The sequence below is a fragment of the Ammospiza caudacuta genome, chromosome 6 (genome assembly GCF_027887145.1).
Source record: "Ammospiza caudacuta isolate bAmmCau1 chromosome 6, bAmmCau1.pri, whole genome shotgun sequence".
Classification (NCBI taxonomy): domain Eukaryota; kingdom Metazoa; phylum Chordata; class Aves; order Passeriformes; family Passerellidae; genus Ammospiza; species Ammospiza caudacuta.
Genome location: NC_080598.1, coordinates 42,840,877 through 42,864,206, shown reverse-complemented (window position 1 = coordinate 42,864,206; position 23,330 = coordinate 42,840,877). Strand labels below are relative to the sequence as shown.

Sequence of the window (23,330 nt, the reverse complement as noted above, 5' to 3'; positions counted from 1 at the left end):
GGGTGAATTACAGCAAGGATCTATCCCACTATAAAAGGACATCATGAAGAATTTTGGTTTGACATTCTGTTCTATGCTGCATATTCAAGTTTGCTCTGCTTTCACTAACTTAATATCAGCTGTATTTACACAGCTGAGTTGTGGGCACTCACTGTCAGACTGGCCTGGCTGTAGGGCTGATGGGCAGCAGGATAAGGGGAACTGCTGTAGTCAGCTTTAGGCATGCTTCTCTCATGGAGCCCAGTGTCCTGCTTAAGCCCAGCTCACCCTGTGTTGATGTGAGTGCAGCAGGAACACCACTGGAGCAGTCAGGGCAGGAGTCTCCAACACTGGCTGTGTGAATTCACCCTGTCTGATGGAAGCAGCCTGGGGACTGATTTTCTGCTAGGCTCTTCTAGGGCTGTGTGACATCATTTGAGTCTCACTTGAAAAATGTGTGCCTCTTGATCCGTGCTGTCAGTAGAGGTCTGGCCATATCCCTCCTGAGCATATCTCTCTGTGCTCTCTTGCTGTATCAGCTCATCCCTCGGACACATGCAGCACCTCTGAGGGAAAGGACAGCACTGCCATTGTCACTGCTTCATAAACATGAAGTGACGTGGCTCAAGTACATGTGAGAAATCTCAAGACAGGGCAGAAATTTGAACCAAAGCTTCCAAATGTGAAGTCTACGACTTACATTGTTCAGTTACCTGTTTTCTTCATCCATTGTGGAAAGCTCCACAGAGCAGGGACTTGGGACTCAGGTTGTGCTCCAGCATTTCCTTTGGCAGCCATAGGTTTGCCTGGAGGGGATGCTGAGAAAGAGCTTCTAGCACAAAACACCCTTCTGGTAAGGGAGCACTGTTGAGGCTGGTCAAAGCAGCAGCTGTCTTCAGCACTCCAGAGCTGCTGGTGACAGTGGCAATATTTACCGTGCCTTGATGACCTTCCTGGCCACCTTGAGGAGATGCCTGCCTGGCAGCAGTGCCCTGGTCTCACCTGCACAGTGTGCTGCCACAGCTCCTCTGTGGGTGGCCCTCGGGGCATGGCCTGAAGCTGTTCTGCCCAGGATGACAACAGAGCAGCCCTGCCAAATGCACCCAGTTGGGACAGCTTCTCCTCCTAGGATGGTGATCCTGGGGAGAAAAAGGAGCCAGGAGGTGGATGGGAAAATGTCACAGGGGTGCTGCATCCCAGTTCCATGCACAAGAATGCTATGTTTCTGTCCCTCAGGGAACTGCTGATGCCATTGCAGAGCCTGCCGTGCGCAGAGGTGAGTGCCAGGCTGGTGGGAGGGCAAGGCATGTGTGGGGAAGAGAATGGGGCAGTGAGGAAAGTGGAGAGACTGGGAGCTCATGCCATGCCCCAAGGGCCACCCCTCTCTTCATGGCAGCCCCCAGTGCTGGGCAGGACAGGCTCCTGGCTGGGCTGGCTGTGAGCAACACAGAGGACCCCATCACACTGGGTGGCTGATGTGGGGCTATTGGAATGTGGGGAGGTGATGAATATCCAGCAAGTGAAGGAGGCTGTGTTAAATAATAAGATTATAGAGTTGCAACCACCCTGCAGCTTCTTCCTATGTTCTTTTTTGGTGCTGTGGTTGCCAGGACAGCCAGCACAGGTAAATCTTGGGTTAGCATCTCTGCCTGGGATCAGGTAGCTTGACCTTCCTCTTTTCTTCTTCCACAGCAGAGGAAGAGGAGTTCTGGCATGGTCCTCGCCAGCCTGGCCCCACTCCCACCTGGGATGCTGCTGCTCCAACACAGGTGCCAGCAGGTGGGTGTGTGTCCACCGGTCATGGGGATTTCCTGCCACAGCCCCTCTGTGCCTGGTACTACAGTGAAATTATGTCCTAAGTTCTGCCCACGGGCTCTCTCCCTTAACCAGTCTGTTTATCTGCCCACATGCCTCCTTGATTTCCCAAAGAAAGGTCCCTGACCTGCCACTCTTGTCCCAGCCTGGGCCCAGCTGCTGCCGGCCGCGGGGAGTCACAAGAGCAAACCTGAATGGGGAGCAAAGTGTTTGTATCTCCGGGTCCTTCCCCGCCTGCAGCTGCCCTGGCCGGCACAGCGGTGGCTGCCGAGCAGGACAATCCCACACCCGCTCGGTGGCTCTGGCCCTGTGCTCCGGCCGAGCCGTGCGCTGACTCATCGGGCAGGGGGAGCAGGGCAGCCATGTGGCCGCGGGGCGGCTTGTTTACTGCGCCGGAAACAAGGCCGCTGTTGTTCCAGCCTTGCTCAAGTGTCTGGGAGTGTGGTCCCTGCCCTGCGCCGGGGGCTGGAGCACCTTGGGGAGCGGGCCTGGCGGAGGCACCTTGCTGAGGAATGCGTCTCCTCAATAGCCTTTTGTTTGGGTTGGGCTGCCCCTCACTCCCCCCCCCCGCTGGCTTTATGCCGAGGGGTGTGTGGTGCTTCGCTGCCCCTTCACTGCTGCCTGTGCTCGGCTTAGCAGGGTGGTGCGAGGCAGGGGGCCCTGCCGTCACCCCACAAGGAACGCCATCACAGGTGTCAGGATCTGCTGCCAGCTCTAGTTTAAGGCACAGGGCTGCAGTGCAGGTGAGAATATACAGCACTGGGGCATGCCAGCTCAGGCCACAGGAGCCCCAGGAGGTGACAGGCTCTGCTGTGTCCTCCCTGCTGTCCCGTGGGTGCAGGCTCTCTGAAGGAGAGGAGCAGGCTCAGCATCGCTCTCCAAGAAGGGAAAAAGCAGCCTCCTGGTATGGTGCTGGGGACACAAAGCAGGCACCAGATTCCATGCACCCTTTTGGTGCTGCTCCCAACCCTGTGCTCTCTCTTTGCAGGGGTCAGTGGCTGTGCCTCCTCACCCCTTTCCTGTGGAGCTGGTGCTTGTGTTCTGACCCCAGAGGGATACAGCTGCTTGTGCCACCCTGGTTACACCTTGGACCCCAGCCGCCTCCACTGCATTGGTAGGTTGGCCATTGATGGTCTGACTGCTCTGCCTTCTGGGCCTCAGCAGCCCATTCAGTCCTTCTGGGGAAGGTCTTCTGGCAGCTGTGCTGAGGCCCTGCCCACTGCTGCTCTGCGGGGCTGGCAGGGGCTGCAAGCAGAAGGTGGTGACTGCTGGTCTTCCTTCCCTGCCTGGTGGTAGATGAAGATGAGTGTCTGAAAGACCCTTGTGCTGGAAAAGGTCGCTGCATCAATAGTGTGGGCTCCTATTTCTGCCTCTGCTACTCTGGGTACACCCTGGCTGTTTCAGCGGGCAAGCAAAGCTGTGAGGGTAAGTAGTGTTCACCTGGCACAGAGCTGCCATCTCTCCAGGGCCTCTTTGTTCTCTCAACCTCACACTCTCTCATCAGTGTGCACACACACGTGTACACCTGCACATCCTCCCTTCCCACAGGCCTGCCACAGACAGCTTGATCATGGCAATCACTCTCTCCTGCTTGCTTGGGGATAGGACCTTGCCCATGATGGTCCAGGCAGGAGTCTGTGATGCCAGCCCTGATCACTGCTTCATGGCTAGGAAGATGCTGGGGCAGGTGGGCGATAGAGGAGAGCCCCAGCACAGATTCCTTGGGTAGAGCTAGCTGCAGGGGGAGTATGTGCTCTCCTGCACCCAGCCTTCCTGGCACTGGTGGAGGAAGACTCAGGACTCTCTCCCTGTGTGTTCCCAGACCAAGATGAATGTGAGCAGCCTTCTATCTGCCGAGGACAGCAGTGCATCAACACACCTGGCTCCTACCACTGCCAGTGCAAGGAGGGCTTTGCCATGGGCCCCAGAGGACAGTGTGAAGGTAAAGCTTGCTGCTCCCAGCAACCCCTGCGCCTCCAATCTACCCTATACACTTCCTTTTCTCATCACTATGTGTCTCCTCCTGTAAGGGAGGTAGGACACTCCCACATTTGTCTGCCCTGTGCCCTCCCCAAGGACTGCCTGTCCTCTCCTTTGACTGCAGGAGAAACAGTCTTTCCTGGCCAGAGGGAATGGAGTTCTCCCAAGATTCTCTCCCATCTCTCCATGGAGTTCCCCAATGACCAGCCCATTCCAGCTTCCCATTATGGAAGGACATGCCTATATATTTTCATGCCACCTTGGCTTTGTCACAAAATTGTCATGCTGGCAGGTGGACTGCAGGGAGAGCAGGCTGCAGAGACTCAGGCCACCCATCCCCATTGCATCCCATTCACATGTCAAGACCTGGGCCCTTCAAAGCTTTCACTCTTGTCAATGTATGTTGTGCTTGATCAAAGACTCCCCTTTCTCAGTAGCTCATCTCCATCACAGAGTGGAGGCTATTTTAGGAGGCAGCACAGGAAACAGGGCATGCACAGAATGCTGCTTCCCCCCACACAGCCTCCAGAAAGCACTTGCCTTAAGGACAACTGAGCTGGAGGTTGCTTCCTAATCATAGTTACGAAACTCCCTGATGAGATGGCCCTGCACAGATGTTCTCTGATCCCTTTCTCTGCCCATGCACATTCCTGGCCTTGGCAACACCCTGCAGCAGTGAGTTTAGCTGCTGACTTATGTCAGCTCTCAGATGTGGGTGTAGGATCCTGAGGGATAGGTGGGGCCAAAAGAGATTTTGTTTAAGCCCCAGCAAACACATCTCAACTCCTATTGGGTATCACTGTGCCCTGGAGGGAAACTCTGAGGATCCAGCTGGAAAGGACATTGGAGACTGCTGCACTGTTTACCTTTGGGAGCCTGAAAGAACTGTGTTTCTTGGCAGATGTCAACGAGTGCATGGATCCCAGCTCTTGCCCCAGTGGGAGATGTGTCAATACACTAGGATCCTACCAGTGTGTCAGCTGTGGGGCTGGCTACCGGCCCAGGAACGGAAGATGTATTGGTGAGAAATTTGGGCTGTCTCTGGGCAGCACCCCTGCCCCCCACGGCAGCGCTCCCTGTAAGCCTCAAAAGGAGCAGGGGCACAGGCAGCATCCTTCTCCTGCAGTCAGCCAGCCTGTTTGGCCAGAGCATATTGCACTCATAGCTTGTGTGGAGGGACTGCTGTGAGCACCCTCCCATGCCATGGTGCCTTCTGTGTCACACAGATGTGGATGAGTGTCTCGTGGAGGGGACTTGTGCTCACGGGCAGTGTGTCAACCTGGATGGCTCCTTCCTCTGCTCCTGCTACCGCGGCTACGAGCTGGCGCCTGATGGGAAGAGCTGCCAAGGTACTAAGGAGCCATGTGTCCAGACACTCTGAAGTGTCACATACTCAGTCCAGAGGGTTCCCTAGGCTCTCCCTAAGCACTTGGCTCTGCCTGAGTCCTGGCCATCATGCTAGCGAGTTCCCCCAGCACATGTGCCCCTTAGTCATGGTTGCTCTGCATTTTTTCCTCTTATCCCTCTCTCCCTCATGTGTTTATGCAGACATTGATGAATGCACAGCTCGGGTTCCCTGTCCCTCCGGACTCTGCCTCAATACTGAGGGCTCCTATTCCTGCATGTCTTGTGACACCGGCTATGCTGTCTCCAGAGATGGCAGCATGTGTGAAGGTATCCCTTCCCCAGGAACAGAGCAGGGGGTGCTGGAGGAAATGAAGGAAGAGACATTGCCATAGCTGGGTTACTGGTGGGGCGGGAGGGCTTCTTTAGCCTCAGGATCCTTTTCCAGCTCTTTAGCTTCCTGTTCAGCAGAGAGCATGGAAGGTTGCGAGCATATGTCGCTTGGAGCAGCAGGAAGGTGATTTTGCTCACACAGGAAGGGATGGGGGTAGGATTCATGGACCAATGTTGATCTAGAAGATGATGACAAAGGCCAGAGGAGTACAGGGGGCCTGGAAACATTGGCAGAGTTGTGTGTCTTTTAGTTCAGAACTGTGTACATATACATCAAATGTAGGCCTTCAACAGAAGGAGAAACCTTGGGTCCACAGCCCATGAAGAGACTGTGAGCACCCAGGTTTCATAATTTTTCTCCAGTCCCTAATATAACTTGGACATGTTTAAAAGGAAAAGCTTAGAACAAGGTCTCTGCTGTGCCAGGTATGCTGGCGGAGACTTAACAGCAGCACTAATTTGTGTTGGTTGCAGTGCTGAGACATGAGAGTGCTCAGTCCCAGCTTTACAGCTCAACTGCCCCAGCACAAGCAGGAAAACTCCATCTCTGATGGCTGACTGGAGGGGGATATCCTGGGCTTGAAATGGCTTGATGCAAATTCCCTGTTTGGAGCAAGGAAGGGAAAGGGCAGAGCTGGCAAAGGTATTTGTTTAAAGAATGGCCACGTGCTGAGAATTTATCTCTGGAGCACTGCAGAGCCCTGCAGCCTGCACGTAGCTGGCAAATGTAAGATCTTGCCTTTGATGTGACTCTCAGAAGGATCCCCCTGTAAGGAGGCCTCCAGGAGGGGAGTAGAGGGAAGTTTTCCTCCCTTAATTCTCTCTGTTTTGATGTCTGAGAAAGCCAGTGTGAAATGAACTAATTTTGCATTTGATTTTTGGGTGTGATGGAAGAGCCGTGGTTTGATGCCTTACATCTGCCCTCCCCTTTTCCCAAGACTCCACATGAGCTGCCCCAGCTCAGCCACCTTGCCCCAGCCATTTCACGAGGGCATCTTATCAGGGTTTGATATTGTTTGGGTCACACTGACCTGATGGCAGGATGGTATGTTCCTCCCTGCCTTGGCTGGTGGCCTTGTCTGTGGATTTAGGTTTCATATTTGAAACATGATAAGGGTTTTGTGATAGTTTTTTGGTAAATAAACTAGATTTTGGTTCCTGTCCAGAAGGATTCAATAATACTGCTTCTTGCAACCCTTTGAGAGTGAAAAGCTGGGAATCCTCCCTGAGGTGGTAGGGATCGATGCTCTTTGTGCCTGTGGCATGCTCAGTGCTCTGCAAAGGGGAAAGTGTCCCTCCGTGCCTTCAGAAGCTGCCAGTCTCAGGGCTTTACCTCCTGTCAGTACCATGTTCTCCCGTGCTTGCCCCTACCTCAAGGGCTGCAGGCAGTCTGCTGGCATCTTGCAGCCCTCTGTGTGAGAGAAGGTATCCCTCTCTCCTCTGCTGTGAGCAAAATCCTCAGAGTGACAGCAGATTCTGGCCAAGGCCTGGGAGAGTTGGGTGAGAGAGGGTTTGTGGAGAGCTCTGCAGTTGGGTAAGAGTTGTTGTAGGCACCTGGACAGCTCTTCCACGAGAAGGACATTGTAAACAAGTCTGGCAAGTGAGAAAGCAGAGCCTTGGAAGGTAGGGCTGCTGCTGCGTTGCTCTGCTGATGTTTGCTCTTGTGCAGTCAGCTGAAGGGAGGATTTGTCAACAACTGTGACTCTGCATTGGCCTCTTGGTGGTTGTTGTATGCAGAGCAGAGTTCTGCTGGAGACAGACACTGGGGTTAGCAGTACCCCTGTGCTCACAGAGTCACAGAATGTCTAAGGCTGGAGGGGACCTCTGGAGTTCATCTCATCAACACACTGCTCAAGCAGAGCCACCAACAGTTGCCTGCCCAGGACTACATCCAGATAGTTTTTCAGTATCTCCAAGAAGGGAGACTCCACAATGTCTTTGGGCAACCTAGGCCAGTGCTCTGCCACTGTCACAGAAAGTGTGTTCAGGCAGGACCTCCTGTATTTCAGTTTGTGCCCCTTGCCTTTAGTCCTGTCACTGGGCACCATTGACTTGGGGCTGGGATAGTGTTTTGCTGGTCCCTGTGATGGAAGGGAGTGAAGAGTCTGGGCTGAATCTGCACGGCCCAGTAACAGGGAGTCTCTACGCTTTTCTCACTGTGATGGGATGGTCTGGGAGGACAGCTCAAACCCACTTTGCAGGCCAACAGCTGGGTGATGCTTCTGTGGATGGGGATCTTCTCCAGTAGTGGCAAGAGCTGGGGCCTCACTCTGTGCTGTGCCCTTCCTCTTGGCAGATCTGGATGAGTGTAAGGACCCTGCTGTCCAGTGCCTGGGGGGAGAGTGCAGAAACACACCGGGCTCCTATGAGTGCCACTGCCAGACTGGCTTTGAGCTCATCAATGGCACCATATGCAAAGGTATGAACCCCATCCATGCAGCCCTCTGGGTCCAGGACATAGTGGATCCCCCTTCTTTTTCAGCAAGGAGGCTGCTGGTGCCAAGGCAAGTGATGCCACTGTGCATGGCACATCGATAAGGCTGTAGTCAAATTTGGGCTCACCATGGACAGGGAAGATCTCTGTTTCCATGATGAGAAAATAAGGGGCCAGGAGCCCTTTGAAGGCTGCCTGTACGAGACTGGGAACAGGGAATCCATGTGGCTTTGGTGAAGGATGAACCCCAGGGCTGGGTGCATGGTTCTGCTTCCTCTGCAGATGTGAATGAGTGCCTGAACAGTGAGATCTGTAGTCCCAATGGCGAATGTCTTAACAGTCAAGGATCCTACTTCTGCATTTGTGCTCCTGGCTTCTCAAATGTGGCTGGTGGAGTCAGCTGCCAAGGTGAGTTGAAGGGTGGCAGGAACAAACCTTAGGTCCTGCCCTCTGCTTCCTGCCCTGCTTTGAGATCCAGGCTGATGTTTTTGTCTTGATTTCACAGATGTGGATGAATGTGCAGACAAGTCCCTGTGCTCACAAGGCCAGTGCCTGAACACAGAAGGCTCCTACAGATGCCTGTGTGAAAATGGATTCAAACACTCCCCAGAGACTGATGATTGCGTGGGTGAGAGCTCATTGCTGGGAAGATCAGCCTCCCAGAATTTGAGGGGACGAATGAAGCCAGTGCAGGGGGAGGGCAGTTCTGCTCCCAGCACTCAAAGATGCTGGTGACTTGTAAGGAGGACTAGCACTGGTTCAAGACCTCTGGCCAGCCAAAGCAGACCCAGGTGCTGCATTGAACAAACAGGGTCCCCATCTGACCATCTTCATCCCCTTGCTCTCCTTCCTGCAGATGTGGATGAGTGTAAAGAATATGGGGATGCCATCTGCGGCACTTGGCGGTGCCAGAACAGCCTGGGCTCCTACCGTTGTATCATGGGCTGCCAGCCTGGCTTCCACTGGACCCCCTTGGGTGACTGCATTGGTGAGTACAGCCCTGGCTCTCCCTGCCCCTCGCCCTGGCAGGAACAGGGACATCTCTGCCAGAGGCGCAAGGGAGAAGGAGGAGGAGGAGGAGGAAATGTGTGGCTGGTGGAGAAGCAGATAATGCTGAGAATTTGTTTTCTTGGCTGCGCTGCCTGCTTGCGTCTAGACTTCTCTCTTCCTGGCATCTGGAACAGACACTGCATTGTGCTGCTTTCCGCTTGGGGAGAGTCCTGGGCAGGTTACAGCCATTCCAGGCTTGGGGCTGGACCACAGCTCCCTGTAGGCTGTGCTTGCTGGGGCCACTGCCAGTCACCTGCCTGGCAGGCCTGGGTGAGTGGAAAGGCTGCTGGTACCAGAGCATGCTAGACTAGTCAGTCTGGGTTTCAAGGCTAGGCTTCAGCAAAGAGGAAAGAGCAAAGGGGTTTTTGCATTTTTTGAGGCTCCCCCCAGCTCAGGGAAGGTTGCAGCAGGGAGGAGCTGCTGCCAGCCACTGGGCTCTGGGCTGCACTAAGACTCAGCCTTAGCATGTGGAGCTGCCCCTGGCCTTGGGAACCTTGGGTTGTGGACACACAGCTGTTCTGACTGCTCCAAGAAAGTTTCCATGCAGCAGCTGGAGCTTGTAGGCTCTGTGTCCCTTTACACCTCTGCGGGAAACTGCTACCCTCAGCCACTCCTGCCAGTCACCTCCCATACTTCCCATCAATTTCCCATTCCCTCCTGCCCCTATTGCTCTTTTCACATGGCTTCTTTGTGGCTCTCAGTGTTGCAAGAAGCTTCTCTTAACATGCATACTCATAGGTAATTGGAGCAGCCAGACCCAGTCCCTCACATCAAGGAAATGCCTGTCCCATTCCCAGATCTTGGGGTCAGAGCCAAAAGACCTGAGTAGGGGTGTCCACTGGGAGAAGTGGCGACTAGGACAGTTCTTGTTTTTGGCTTTGCTGCAGACATTGATGAATGTGCCAATGAGACGCTGTGCGGGAGCCATGGCTTCTGCGAGAACTCGGATGGCTCCTTCCGCTGCCTCTGTGACCGTGGCTATGAGAGCTCACCTTCCGGGCACTACTGCATTGGTGAGTCTGCAGTCAGCAAAGGAGAGCCATCCCTGCTGGGTAATGGCTCCCAGGCCACAGACAGGGACTGCTCTCACGCATTGAGAATCACACACATGGACAGGGAAGCTCATGGAGTCAAAACCCCTTCCCTTATCACAGCAGATCTTTGGGATTGCAAAGGACCAGGCTCTGAAAAAGTGAGTGTTTAACCATGAACATGGAGCCCTATTCTGTCCAGGTGGAAAGGAGGTCCTTGGGGGATGGAGACAGTGAAGGTGCTACAAAGGTACTTTAATTGGTCCCTGTAGAGATCAGGCAGGGTGTATTACAAGGAAGAAAGTTTTCATTGGAAAACTTTCAGGTAGTGGAACTGTTGCCTGTGATGTTTGTTCAGTTGCCATGCTTGGAGATTTTAAAGACCCAAGAAGAAAAAGCTCTGAGCAGCCTGGTGGGGTCTTGTAACTGAGTAGGGGATTGGACTGGAGTCCTCCAAACCTAGACCATTCTGTGATCCAGCAACCCACTGGATTTCAGCAAGCTGGAGTTCAGGCTCTGGATCCACTAAGAGCAGGGCATGAGGCTCCTGCCAGACTTGTGTCAAGCCACAGTGTGAATGTAGTTCTCAGCTCGTCCCTAGCAGCTTTCATCTCCCTACTGCAGGGTAGCTTCATGCTGCAGACCATGCACAGGCTGCCCATGCAGAGGCAGGGCTCCTCCTGCCCACTGCTGCTCTTTGCTTTGCAGATGTGAATGAGTGTGAGCTGATGGTGGCCGTGTGCGGAACTGCGCTTTGTGAGAATGTGGAGGGATCCTTCCTGTGCCTCTGCCCCAGTGACCACGAGGAGTACGACACAGAGGCAGGGCAGTGCAAGCCCCGAGCTGCCGTGGGTGAGTAGGCAACTGTGACACAGCATGGGTGGCAGCTAGAGCAGGAGCGTGATAGCCCTGGCTGGGGTGAGATAAAGATGAGGGGCTGACAGGGCTGTACAAGCCTGCACAGATAATGGCCAAGTGTTAGTCTGGGGAGAGCTCGGGAGCCTGAAAGTGAGGACTTGGGAAGGCCACACTGCTGGTGAGGGGTGTGCTCTGGGACCTCCTAGGTGTGGGATGCTGCGTTGGGGCACCAAGGACCCCATCCCGTCCCTGCTCTGCTGTTTTCTAGAGAGCTCCGACACACGTGCAGCCCACGTCTCTGACAGCGCAGAGCGCAAGCAGTGCTACTACCACATCAGTGACATGCGCCTGTGTGACAGCGTCCTGGCCAAGAACATCACCAAGGAGGAGTGCTGCTGTACGGTGGGGGCAGCCTGGGGTGACAACTGTGAGACTTACCCCTGCCCCATCCCAGGCACAGGTAGGTCTGTGACCCCACCACACCAGGCAGGGCCAGTGCTCTGCCTGCCAGTTCCACCTTGATTGCATCAACGAGCTGCTTCTTTTCTTTCCATCTCCTCTTGGCATCTGTATCGTGGTCAGTGGAGTACCAAGAGATCTGCCCTCTTGGGAAGGGCTATATTCCCCAGGAAGATCTGCTCTCAGGAAAAGTTTCTTTCACAGGTACTAGAACCATTTTCTTTCATTTCTTCCAAGGGAAAGCGGGAGAGCAGTATGTAAAACCCTGCATGAAAATGCAGTGACAAAACTATCTCCCCAGGCCTATCATGGGGGGTGCTAATCCTGCTGCTGCTTTCCCCATTCCAGAGAAACCCCAGACTGCCAGTATTGTTGGGCTGGAAGTGCCCCTGCCTCCAGTCCTGCCTGGTTGCTGGCAGTCATTCTTTCTTGGTGCAAGTCTCCCATTATGAACCAGGGATGGGGACCATTAAGACACAGCTCTTCCAGTTACTGATTAGATCTGCCAGTGGCCAGCTCGCTCAGTCTTTGGCACTTTGCCTCCATGGGGGTTGTGTGCTTAAGATACACATGAATTTGTGAGTGTCCTGCTCACACCATCCCTCCTCCTGCTCTGCCTGGGGGTGCTTCTCCCTCTGCTCCCAAGCATGGGGCCTGTGGGAGAGGTGGGGGGCTCACTCAGGGACCTGTCAGTGATCCAGGCAAGGTGCTGTGACAGCTTTCTGCAGGTATAGCACCCAGCACACCTTGCTTCCAAGGCTCTGCTTCCTGAGACACTTGCCCTCCCTCCATCCCTCTTTCAGACATGGATGAGTGTGAGATATTTGGCTCTGAGTTCTGCCGCAATGGACAGTGTTTGAACACGGTGCCCGGCTACAAGTGCTTCTGCCGTACAGGATACTTCTATGACTCCAGCAGGCTTGAGTGTGTTGGTAAGATGGCCTCAAAGAGCAGTGGGCACCCCACTGCACAAAGGGGGACGGCTGTGCTGCTACACTCAGACTTGTCCCTGCTGGGCCAGGTCTAGGTAACAGGCTTCCTGGGACCCTCCTGGGGAACAAGAGAGGAGGGCCTGAGGGCCATGAGGTCCCCATTTGGGCAGGGAAAGGGTCATATTGCTCATGTCTGCCAGCCTGAAACATTGCCCTGTCCTTGTGTGTGGGCAGATCAGGATGAGTGTCAGAATGAAGTGTACTGCATCAATGGCGAGTGTCTGAACACAGAAGGCTCCTACCACTGTTTCTGCAGCCTCCCTCTTGTGCTGGATGCCACTGGCAACCGGTGTGTGAATTTCTCCAGCAGGGCAGGTGAGCCTGATCCCCCACTGCAGCACACCTTTGCCCCACACATCCTGCCCCATGGCTGGGTCCTCCAAGAGGAGCAGTGGGTGGGGACTTGGTGCCTGGCTGAGGTGTGTCAGCACCAGTACAGGGTGCAGCCAGGGCAAGGAGGGGGCAGATCCTGGTGCACATGGTCATATATCTTGGGACAAGATTGACAGGCACTCTTATGGATGATTTCCATGGCATCCTTTGCTTGTGTCACTCACAGATACCGTGGAGGAGTATGAAATCCACCTGGACGTCTGCTGGCAGACCGTTGCCGACTACATCTGCCAAGACCTGCTGCATGGCCAGCAGACCACGTACACTGAGTGCTGCTGCCGGCTCGGCGAAGCCTGGGGCCAGAACTGTGCACTTTGTCCCCACAGGTCCTCTGGTAAGTTGGGTGGCATGGGCAACCATCTCCCAGCAGAGGTGGGAATGGGCTGGGCTGCCACTTGTCATGTCATGCATAAGATGTCTGCACTGTTGGAGCCAGCCCAAGGAGTAGGTAACCCCACACACACTTCAATAGGGCTGAGCTGCACCAGTGGGTAGAATGTGCCTGAAACTGGTTTGCAGCAAGTCCAATGTATTTGAGGGGAGAGTTGCCCTGTGCATCCCACTGCTTCTGCACACGTTAGGAGGCAGTGGTAGCTGGGGATGGGAGCACCCTGGGAATTGGGGTTGTTGCTGCTCAAGAACCTGCTGGCCCCAGATGGGAGCTAGTCTTCTTGACAATCAACAAACTACAGAGCTGCAGCTTTGGAGGGCACTGAAGGTAGGTCTGGCTCAGCTGACCCAGTGTGGATGCACACCCTCTGGCCATATAGTGGACCTTGAGCCAGGCTGCACTGACCCTTCCTTTTCCTCACTACCTGCAGCTGATTTTGCTTTCCTGTGTAATGGGGCCAGTGAAGACAGTGAGCGAGGGGGTGAGCTCCGAGAAAGACCTAGGTATGAGTACGGACCGGGCTTGGAAGACCCCCACTATGGCCTTCCCAGCCCCTACTACAACTACCTGGAGTCTGAGTACGGAAGCCCCGAGGCCAGTTTCCCTCGGAGGGTACCCAGCAGTGAGTTTCGTGGCAGCCCTCTCCACCATGGCCCAGTGCGGTCTCCACCCCGCTACCTGCCCGGCCAAACTGGTAAGTACTGGAGACACAGCACTGCCTCCCCACCCAGACTGTCCATGGGGACTGACTGCCTCCTGGTTCCCACCCTGGCCGGGCTGCGCCAGGGCTGGAGCAAGCTCTGTTCCTGGCTGTTCTGAGTCAGTCCTGAGTCAGTCCCGGTCAGTCACTGTCTTGCAGCATGCCCGATATTCCCTGTGTGACTGGGCTGAGGCTCACCCTGCTCTGACTCCGCCTTCGGCCCTCCAGGTCTCTACGAGGGTTTCGAGGGGCTGCAGGCGGAGGAGTGCGGGATCCTCAACGGCTGCGAGAATGGGCGCTGCGTGCGCGTCCCGGAGGGATACACCTGCGACTGCTTCGACGGCTTCCAGCTGGACATGACCCGCATGGCCTGCGTGGGTGAGTGAGGCCCCGCGTCCCCTGGCCGCGGCTGCTCCCTGCCGGTGCCGGCCAGGACGGCAGCAGGAGCGCTCCCGCTCTTCCGATTCCTTCCCATACGGCTGGGAGGGCCCTCGTGGAAGTTCCGCCGGCCACTTTCTGCTGGCAGCTAGGTAAGAGCGGCTTGGGGCATCACCGAGAGCGGCTGATGTCTCTTGTCTTCTCATACCACTCTTGTACATCATAAGCCATTGTTACTTTGATTAATGTCCTCTACATTTGCCACTGCCCTGGTGAAATTCCTCACTTTCCACCTTGCCCTATGAGACATGCTTTCTAAATTTTCTCTCTGCATTTCCTCTAAATCCCTATGCCATGTCTCCATCCTTTTCATTATATGTCTCCAAGCCAGCTGAGACCTCAGGCACTCATCAGAGCAGATGAAGACACTCTTTCCTTAGGCACAGCACTGACTCCAACTCAGGGCATCCTTACTGTACAAAACAATGGTGCAGCTTCTTCATACAGAACCCATGGTCTATACCACCCCAAAGGCAGCTGTGCAAAATGGCAGCCTGAGATGTTACTCCCTCTTCTGCATTTGTGCACTGTTTTCCTTTCACTGGCCATAATGTTTTGCATTTGCCTTCAATGAATTTTGTCTGGTTGAATTTGGACTGCTACTATATCAGAGTAAGTCTGAACCCTGCAAAGTGCTTGCAGCCTGGTGTCACACACATATATTTTATAAGCATGGGGATTTTTCCTTTGTCTACCTTAATGACAATATTTGCTTAGAGTAGGGCTAAGGACAGACCACTGCAGCCTGTGCTTTAAAGGGTTTTTGTTGTAACAGCCAGGTATTTCTAATTGTCTTTGAAGTGCAGCTGTGTGGTCCATTGTGCAATTGCCACAGTTTAATCTAGAGGGTATTTTCTCAATCTGTTTGAGTGTGTCATGTGAGAGTGTGTTGAAATCCTCACCATGGCCAAGGCACATCATATCCACCACTTCTCTCTTATCTGACAGGCCAGTTATCAGGTCAGGGAAGAGAACCAGATTGGCTTAACGTAATCAGGCCTTAACTGATCTGCACCAGCTATTTAATGATCTTGTTATTCTTTAGAGGGTTATGACCTAATCATTCACAAACCTGAACTGCTTAGGGGTGAGCAGACTATAATTCTGGATTTTCCCTTCTCTGTTTTTGAAGATGGTTATGAGATTTATCTTTTGTTGCTTTTCTGAGGCCTCCTTTATGCTCCCACCTCAGAAAGAACTGTCAACTTTTAAGGGGCTACAGGCAGCATTAACATATGAATTTGTGTTGCCACAAAACTTTATGGATGTAACTGCTTTATTTCTGGCTGTTGAACCTCTCCATCAGTGTGACCTTTCTCCCCCTGTGCTCCTGCACCCTTGTTTAAACACTTCAAACATGGTCTGTGCCCTGCCTGATCACCACTAATGTTTTTATGATGGCTGGAACAAAACCCGTGTTAGCTGCTCCAGCCAGCTCAACTGGCTGTTGTTTTCTCTGTTGATAAGAAATAGACTGACATTCCCCATTGTTTCCTGCCAACATATTTATGGAGCCTTTGCTTGTTGCCTTTTCTATCCTGAACTAACTAGCCCTCATTTTACACTGCAACCTGTTTTTTTCCTTTCAGTTCTTTTGCTTGATTCTTAGTCATCACCATGTTTTTACCTTGCTGACTTCAGGCGTTTAGAATATTCCTGCAGCTGCTGCAGCACTTCCCCTCTCACTTCCCTATGGCAGCAGCTTAGCCATGCCCTGAAAGTGGGCTGTGTGTCCCCACCCCTGCCCATGTGGGCAAACTGCAGGACTTGGTGCAAACTGCTAGCAACACTACACTGTTGCTTCTGGCTTTTGGGTCTCTCTAGGCTAAAGTGTCCTTGTTTCATTTCTCCTCTTGATTTGGTGGCCAGACTGCAGCCTGTCTGCTCTTTCAGCTTTTACTTTCCCTTGCTTCTGAGGCTGCAAAGCGCATCTCCCTCCCTTGGTGTGCCTGACTTCTCCTTGGGCTTTCCAGCAAGCCATCCTGTTCATGGCAATGTCTGATCCTGAGGTTTAGTGTGAGTCCATAGTGTCAGTTCAGCAATTGGTTTGGCTGTGTGTGAAGTCTACCTTGTTCTTCAAGCTCTCTCTTCTCATGTTTCCCCTCTCCATCTTCCTCCTGTGACTGCTGTGCTTTCTCTTACCTCCCTTAAAATTTTGCTTCCAGCATCTCTCCCTTGGGTTGCACTTCTCTGTCAGATGGCCCCCTCCACCTATGCTAGAGATAAAACAAGGTCCCTGGGGTGGCAGAGCACTTTGGTCCTCCCAGGGTCCATTGGCTACTGCTGGGGCCTTCTTTCTCCCTTGGGTGGCCAGCTGAACCCATCAGCTGCTCCCCACTCCCTGCTGATCAGTGGGGATTGAGTCTGGAGTTTGTGGTCAGAGGGGTTGGGCCTGCCTTGGTAGGTGAGGATTTGGGCTCTGTTTGCACCTGTGGGTGTAAACAATGGTTCTGGGGTTGTACATGGGTGCTCTGTCCTGCTCATGGCCTCACCACAAGTGGGTGTATCTCAGGCAGAGTGTTTGGGTGAGTACAAGTAGCAGAGCAGACCTGTCACAGGAGGGCAGCTGCTGTAGGGCTCACGTGCACACTCCAGCCTGACAAGCTGACCAACTGAGCCCTTTGGCACAGTTTTTCAGGTTAATGAAATAAGCTGTTGTTTGTGCAGCACAAAGTCCCTCTGTGTTTTGGTCCTGGAGGTGATAACTGGCTTCTCAGGGCCACCATCATTTGCCTGGTTGACCTTGTTGGATCAGAAAAGAACATTTTCCAAGGCTAGAAGTGGCCTTTTCCCCAGATCTTAGGCTATTATAACTTGTTAGCCAAAAGCTGCTACTCGGGGGTGTCACCAGCTGCAGAGCTTGGAGGGACTCTTGTCTGGTGTACATGGGGCAGGGTTCAGTACTGTGCTGAAGGACACTGGGGATGGCACCCTTGGATACTACAGATGCTCTGCAGATATGCTGAGGGCATGGGAGGCTGCTGGGGTCACTGTGGACATCCTGAAGGTACTGGTTGGGAGACAGGGCAGACAGAACGTGTGTGGGAGGGCTAGCGGGGACAGCAGGGGCACAAGGAGATGGCTGTGGGCTGGGACTACTCACTGTGCCACCAGCTCAGCCCAATCCTTCTCCTTGCAGATATCAACGAGTGTGAGGAAGTGGGCAACCCTGAGCCCCTGTGTCGAGGTGGCACCTGCGAGAACACAGAGGGCTCCTACCGCTGCCAGTGCCTGCCGGGCTACGTGGCCCTGGCCCGGTCACACCACTGCGTGCCCCAGACAGCCCAGAACCCAGCAGCTGCGTAGCTCTAGAAGAGCAGGGGTGAGGCTGCTCCCCTGCACATGGCTCTGGGACCTGGGAGCACACAGAAAGGCCTCCCACAGCTGTGGGTGCTTCGAGGCTCTTTGTTCCTTCGCCTTCGAAGTGCACAGCTTCCCCACCACCTCTCTCTATAGGTCAGGGCTGAGCTCCCAGCCTCTGCACCCCTCTTGGCCCTGCCAGCCCCTGCTCTTCCTGCAGCAGAGCCCACCCCAGCCCTCAGCACCTGTCACATTGCCCTGTGTCATGGAGGCTCACAGGACACCTTCCCTTGCCACACAGCCCCTGCCTGTCCCCCTCACCCTGCAAGAAAGGGGGTTCACCTCCCTGCCACTGCTGCACTGACCTAGTGACAAGCCTTACCCACACTGTGGGTGCTGGCCCCACTCCTTGTGAAGCGTCCAGGCCAGAGCTAAGATGGGGGTTCCACCCCAGCTTTCTAGAGCTGCTGCCTAACCTTGGGGCATGGGAAAGAGGCCTGAGGGGCCCCAGGTGCAGCTCTCCCTGTGGCCTTTAGCCCTGTACTTTGTGCCCCATGCTAGCTGGGCAGGGGGAGGGGAAGCAGGTCCAGCTTCCTTTCTGTAAAGTTGTTGGTGGTTATTTTTTTAAACTGAGTCTGCTGGAAACTTCTCTCATGTTGTTAAATAAAACATTTATTTTGGGCCCCTGTGGCTCAAGACACTGGGGCTTGTCAGAACTATGCTTGTCTTGCCTCTGCCAAGGGCACAGCCATCCCACTTGTAAGCCAATTCTTGGCCCTCTCAGTGGGCACATGGCCTCCTCCTGCTCCCAAACTGGAGTAGGGAGCTTTGCCAGGCCAAATATCCAGCCCAGCACCAGTGGCAGGAGCCAGCTCCAGTCCCTGCAGACAGCACGGAAGTTGTAGCTGTTCACACCCTGCCTTGTTCTCACACAAGGGAGCAGCAGCTCCCACGTGAGAAAGTATAGCTTACTGCAGTTGGTAAGGGCTGTCTGGCAGTTGTTTTTCCAGCCCTGGAGCCCTTAGTATGAAGACCTTTACCTATGCTGCAGCAAGCAAGGCTATGTTCTATGCCACCACCTCTTCAGGGAGCCTTTGCACAATTTCAAGCCTGCATAGGACTAGCAAAGCAGGAGCACAGCCAGACCCTGCCAGCTGGATACCAGCAACAGAGATGCTTGGCTGCTTCCAGGTTACCCACACTTAGGCCAGCATACCACCTTTATTCATGCCTTCAGCTAAGAAGACCAGCTGAATCCCAACTAGAAGATGCCCAGACACTCTGCTTTTCCTCCTGATCCTCTTCACTCACAGAATACAACACAAGCAGATTTTGTCTAGCCTTTATTAAAAGGAAAGTTATAAAAAGAGATTCAGGAGCTCACAGCAGCTCCAAGTTAGTAGTAGTGCAAAACATTGGTTAGAGAAAGAATCATCCCTGCAGAGACATTGAATGCCATTTGGCTTCGCATCCACAAAACGGAAGTTTTCCCAGCTGGAGTCCTGCTGTCTTGAGCAGAAACCCAGGACATAGCAGGCTGTCAGCTCAGAGAAAGACTCCTCCCCTCTGCTTCACTGCATGGATAGCAAATGCAGGTCCTGGGGGCATCCCAATCACAACAGAGCAGGAGAAACACAGGAGGGTGGATGCAGCTGGCATTCTAGAAGAGGCACTGAAGGGTTATCAGGTAGCTCAGACAATAGCCAGGTTCATCACTGAGAAATTCCTTTGTGAGGACAGACAGCTCCATGTCTAACAGATAAAGCGCCTCCGCAGAGCAGCTGGAGGATGATGCTCAGTCACTCCTGCAGCAGACACTGCTGCCCTTTGAGCTGCTAGAAAAACACCCCAGGGGGGTCACCTAAACACAGTAAGAGCACTCTGCCAGCGGCTGATCTTGCAAGGAACACAGTGCTGGCTGCTCAGAGGCTGCAGAGCTCTGAAGGAAGCAGTAAGAAATGTTTATTATATAAAAGAATTTGGCCTGTGTTGTTTCCAGTTTTCCCCTCCCCAAACCCTACTAATGGCAGAGCTCCTCAGCTGGTAATCTGCACTGGTATCTTCCAGCAGAACAACATCTGGTCCTGGTCATCTACCAGCTCCCACTTCACAATCAGTTTAATCTGAAAGAGAAAGAATTAGAGGGAAATAAGAACATTCAGGAAATCTTAAGGCAAGGGCATCAGGAGAAAAGTTTTCACTTGTGTGGAGCAAAGAGGTCCTGGGGGCTCTGCACAAAAAGGACAGAGCTGGAGCCTTGCCCTTGCATGCAGTAGGTGGGCCATGCTCATGCACTGATTCCTGGAGCACCATCTGTGGTTGGAATGCACCCAGTTACATGACACAGGAGACCTCCACACACTTGAATTCCCACTCCCTGCAAAAGTAGAGTAGAAGCACCCTGCAGCATCCCTAGCTGAACTGCACGCCAGAGTCAAGCGCACCCAGTCTGGGAACATTCAGCTGCAGGCAGCAGGCTCTGGTGGGAAGCATGGTGCAGGAAGCACAGAGCAGGAAGATACTGGAGCAGCTGAAGCCACTTCTCAGCTGGAGCTGGGCTGCTTCCTTAGCTGGGCCTGTCCCAAAGTGGGAACTTGAAACTAGGGTCATACAGCAAAAAGAACACCAGGCTGTGTATGGAGTCTACTCTGTCTCACCAGAACAGAACAGGTGTCTTCCCTTAAAGGCAGGTGGTGAGACTACTCCAGTATAGGTGGTAGCTGAGAAGCTGACCAGCTGCCTGCATACTTACACTGGGGTACTCGCTCTTCACAGGCAGTTTATTCAGGTAGCTGTAGGAATGGCCCTTCTGAATGGGGCACTGGATCCCAGACTTGCATCCATCAGGCTCAGGAATAGGGAAGGGTATGTCCACGTGCAGCATCTCCCCATACACCCTTGCTTTACTACCCTGGCTCTCGATCTCTGCAAAACATGGAGAACACACATATACCACACGTGCCCTTCACACACCCCAGAGGCTGCAAGAACACAACTAAGGGACACTCTCCCTCCACCCAGATCCTTCTCCAGCCGCCCTTCTCCCGTCCCAGCAGAGGGACACAGAGGGGATCCCCTGCCCACTCCCGCTGGGGATGTGCTCCTTACTGCTGGCGAAGGTGACGTTGATGCTGTAAGATGTCCCCTTGTGGAGCAGGCAAGGCTGAGTGGGGCAGGGGCTCACGTTCACCTCCTGGATGCTGCCGTCTATGGAACCTGCAAGGAAGAGCCGGGAATACCGGGCTGTCTCCGCCTGCTGCTCTCCTCCCGCTGCCCCGCGGGCCGGAGCCACTCACCGCAGTCAACGAAGCGGAGGGGCTCGGCCAGGGCGGTGGCGGCGGCGCCCAGCGCCAGGAGCAGGGCGAGCGGGGAGGGCACCATGGCGGCAGCGGCGGGCACGGCAGCGGCAGCGGCGGCTCCGCGGTGTCACATGAGCGCGGCGGCCCCGCCCGCCGGTCAGCTTGGGCGGGCCCTGGGCGGGCCCCGCCCCGGGGCCGGGCCGGAGCCACCGAGCGATCCCCGGGAGAGCCGGGGGGAGGAACCGCCCGCCCCCGTGGCCGAGGGCAAGGCTGCAGCCGCGAAAAGGGCGGTGGGAGCTCCTCACTACGGCCCCCGTCGTGACAGGGGACGACAGGACAGCCCGGGAGTGGTGGTGGTGCTGGAACTACAGCCCTTGGACAGACGGACTGACACCATCTCCAAAAGCGCTGCCACTGGCCATGCTCACTCCCGGGCTGTCCTGGGACCGTCAGTGTCAAAGGCAGCAGCCGGAGGACAGGCTCAGATACAGTGCCATGGACCGGCAAGCTCTTTTGCTGCCCCCGCTGAAAGGGGATAAAACATAACGCCCACAAAGTTGCTGTGGTAGACTCGTCCGTGGCCTTGTTCGTACATATCCCATGCCTCCTGTTCTGCATGTTGAAAGCTGTTTGCGCAACACGAGTGCCAAGAGTTACATCTGCTGAGTACCTGGCGTGTCTGCCGCCTTTCACAGAGCACACACACGCCAGTTCTGGTTCTCAAACTGGTGAATTGCTAGACACTCCCTGCTTTGTGCTGGGGATGCCGAGGCAAACCAGATGACGCTTCAGAAAGCATCTGACCCAAACTGTTTACAACTTTTCACCAATTTCACATGGTAGCAAATTTTAGCCTTTCTGGGATCATGTTAGAGCACAGTAGAGAGACACGTGAGTGCTGATTTGGTAGGAACGTGGCAGAGCTGACACAGCGTCCCCATTCAGACCTCTGTCCCGGTGAGGTGTCTGCTGCTCAGCTGCAGCTGCACAGCCCAGTGACTCAGAGGTGGCACCCTACGCTTTGCTCAGGCCCTCTGCAAAGGGTGTCACATCAGAAAGGGCTGTGGGGCTTTTTAATGGGTGTTTTTTTAGACTTCAACTAAGCATTCCGTTTCAAGACACATGCATAGCAGGATACTTACCAAAGCTCTATTAAAAAAAAAAAAAAAAAAAAAAAAAAAACAAACAACAAACTAAACAAACAAACAAATAAAAACCCCCAAAAACCAAAAAACCACCCTCAAAAAACCCCTGCTGAGACTAAGCCATGTATTTAACACTACCTAGCACACTTTATAACTGACCCAGATAAAGGCTTTTCCTTGCACATGGAAAGCATGCCCTTCAAAAGGCTTCCCTTATTCACATCCTTCAAGTCTTACAGATGGTAAAGAAAGTTGCCTATCTGACTGCTGGTAACAGAACTGCTGTCAAGTCAGAGCAACACCATAAAGTGCCATCACACATTCACAGGATAAGCAGTGCTTGGAATTTGCTTGGGAGCAAATTCCACAGTCCATTAAATCAGGATGCCTCCCTGTGAAACAACTCACCAGGTATCTTTGCTTCACAGATGCTTTTACACAATGGCAGTGACTATGTACATACAAGTCAACACATATTTCAAAGGCTTTGAACTAAAAATCATTGCATCTAGGATCCAACTTAACATTTTCACAGAAAATGTTTCCCTCCCTGCACCCCAAAATGGAGTAGTAAAAAGCCAAATAAGTGTATATCTGTAAATCTACAGCCAAGGCCTTTACAGAGGAAAGAAGCAGAAACCTTCTGCCCAAGGTTTTTAGCTGATATCATACATTACTATGGTGTCAGTTTTGCAATAACATTACTAAAGCTTAAATTCCCCAGGGCAGCATAAGCATCTTGGGCCAAACAGACCTTGCTTTTAGGCACATGCCCCCTGTGACATCTGATAACAGGCATAAGCCTCCAGGTTCCCTTGGAGCCAAAAATTGCTTAAGAAAGATTCAAATCAACTTCAGGCAGATCTCATTATTTTGCAGATGGAGGTCCTTTCAGATTACCAACATCACAGGGAGCTTATGCTGCACTGCAGAAACACCAGTGGAAAAGGCTAAGAAAGCTAGCAGACAAATTCTCTCCAGCAAGACTGAAACTGGACTTGTTAATTTTTGTAGTTCAACCAACTCAACTTTATTACACGAGGATAAAGCCTGAAGTTCCACTTCATCAGCCATCTACACCTGATTAATCCAAATCCCTCCAACACAGCACTTGCAGCTCTGTAAACAAATGTGCTTGCAGGCACTACAGTAGCAGTGAATACAGCAGGCAGGTTCTCAAGAAAATCCACATACAGACACTAATCAATTTAACTGTTCTTTCAGCCAGAACATGTTCCTTTTGCTACAGATCGTCAGAACTCACATTTAAATTCATCACATCCACTCTTGTATTCAACACCACGCCTGAGGTTTTATTATCACCAGTTT

General features: G+C 53.4%; 2 protein-coding genes across 4 annotated transcripts in view; one reads left to right on the top strand and one right to left on the bottom strand.

Annotated features, from left to right (window-relative positions):
- The window catches only part of LTBP2 (latent transforming growth factor beta binding protein 2), a 70,940-nt gene extending 52,708 nt beyond the window's left edge, over window positions 1-18,232 (top strand). For 2 of the 3 annotated variants that reach the window (XM_058807199.1, XM_058807196.1), the window contains 22 exons: window positions 1,216-1,255; window positions 1,672-1,758; window positions 2,783-2,908; window positions 3,091-3,219; window positions 3,617-3,736; window positions 4,676-4,795; window positions 5,001-5,123; window positions 5,323-5,448; window positions 7,808-7,930; window positions 8,228-8,353; window positions 8,451-8,573; window positions 8,802-8,933; window positions 9,883-10,008; window positions 10,735-10,878; window positions 11,153-11,344; window positions 11,467-11,547; window positions 12,147-12,275; window positions 12,510-12,650; window positions 12,895-13,062; window positions 13,550-13,813; window positions 14,048-14,197; window positions 17,397-18,232. In XM_058807199.1, coding sequence (XP_058663182.1) covers window positions 1,216-1,255; window positions 1,672-1,758; window positions 2,783-2,908; window positions 3,091-3,219; window positions 3,617-3,736; window positions 4,676-4,795; window positions 5,001-5,123; window positions 5,323-5,448; window positions 7,808-7,930; window positions 8,228-8,353; window positions 8,451-8,573; window positions 8,802-8,933; window positions 9,883-10,008; window positions 10,735-10,878; window positions 11,153-11,344; window positions 11,467-11,547; window positions 12,147-12,275; window positions 12,510-12,650; window positions 12,895-13,062; window positions 13,550-13,813; window positions 14,048-14,197; window positions 17,397-17,563 — 2,937 coding nt within the window. In that variant the 3' untranslated portion in view covers window positions 17,564-18,232. The remainder of the gene's footprint in view (window positions 1-1,215; window positions 1,256-1,671; window positions 1,759-2,782; window positions 2,909-3,090; window positions 3,220-3,616; window positions 3,737-4,675; window positions 4,796-5,000; window positions 5,124-5,322; window positions 5,449-7,807; window positions 7,931-8,227; window positions 8,354-8,450; window positions 8,574-8,801; window positions 8,934-9,882; window positions 10,009-10,734; window positions 10,879-11,152; window positions 11,345-11,466; window positions 11,548-12,146; window positions 12,276-12,509; window positions 12,651-12,894; window positions 13,063-13,549; window positions 13,814-14,047; window positions 14,198-17,396) is intronic. The other variant, XM_058807198.1, reaches the window with a different exon arrangement.
- A 655-nt stretch (window positions 18,233-18,887) lies between these two features.
- On the bottom strand, window positions 18,888-21,000 carry NPC2 (NPC intracellular cholesterol transporter 2). Its single transcript, XM_058807200.1, has 4 exons — window positions 20,854-21,000; window positions 20,666-20,773; window positions 20,310-20,482; window positions 18,888-19,680 (listed from the first exon to the last, which is right to left on the bottom strand). Exons 1-4 carry the CDS (start codon window positions 20,936-20,938, stop codon window positions 19,594-19,596), a joined length of 453 nt encoding a protein of 150 aa, XP_058663183.1. The 5' UTR covers window positions 20,939-21,000; the 3' UTR covers window positions 18,888-19,593.
- Between the last annotated feature and the right edge of the window lie 2,330 nt (window positions 21,001-23,330).

What these genes read in the sequence shown, in the direction of transcription:
- NPC2 (XM_058807200.1), bottom strand. Translation starts at nt 20,938, where the DNA reads ATGGTGCCCTCCCCGCTCGCCCTGCTCCTGGCGCTGGGCGCCGCCGCC. An exon ending in CCTCCGCTTCGTTGACTGCG is followed by an intron (nt 20,774 to 20,853) that starts GTGAGTGGCTCC and finishes TCTTCCTTGCAG; the next exon opens with GTTCCATAGACGGCAGCATC. An exon ending in TGAAGAGCGAGTACCCCAGT is followed by an intron (nt 19,681 to 20,309) that starts GTAAGTATGCAG and finishes TTTCTCTTTCAG; the next exon opens with ATTAAACTGATTGTGAAGTG.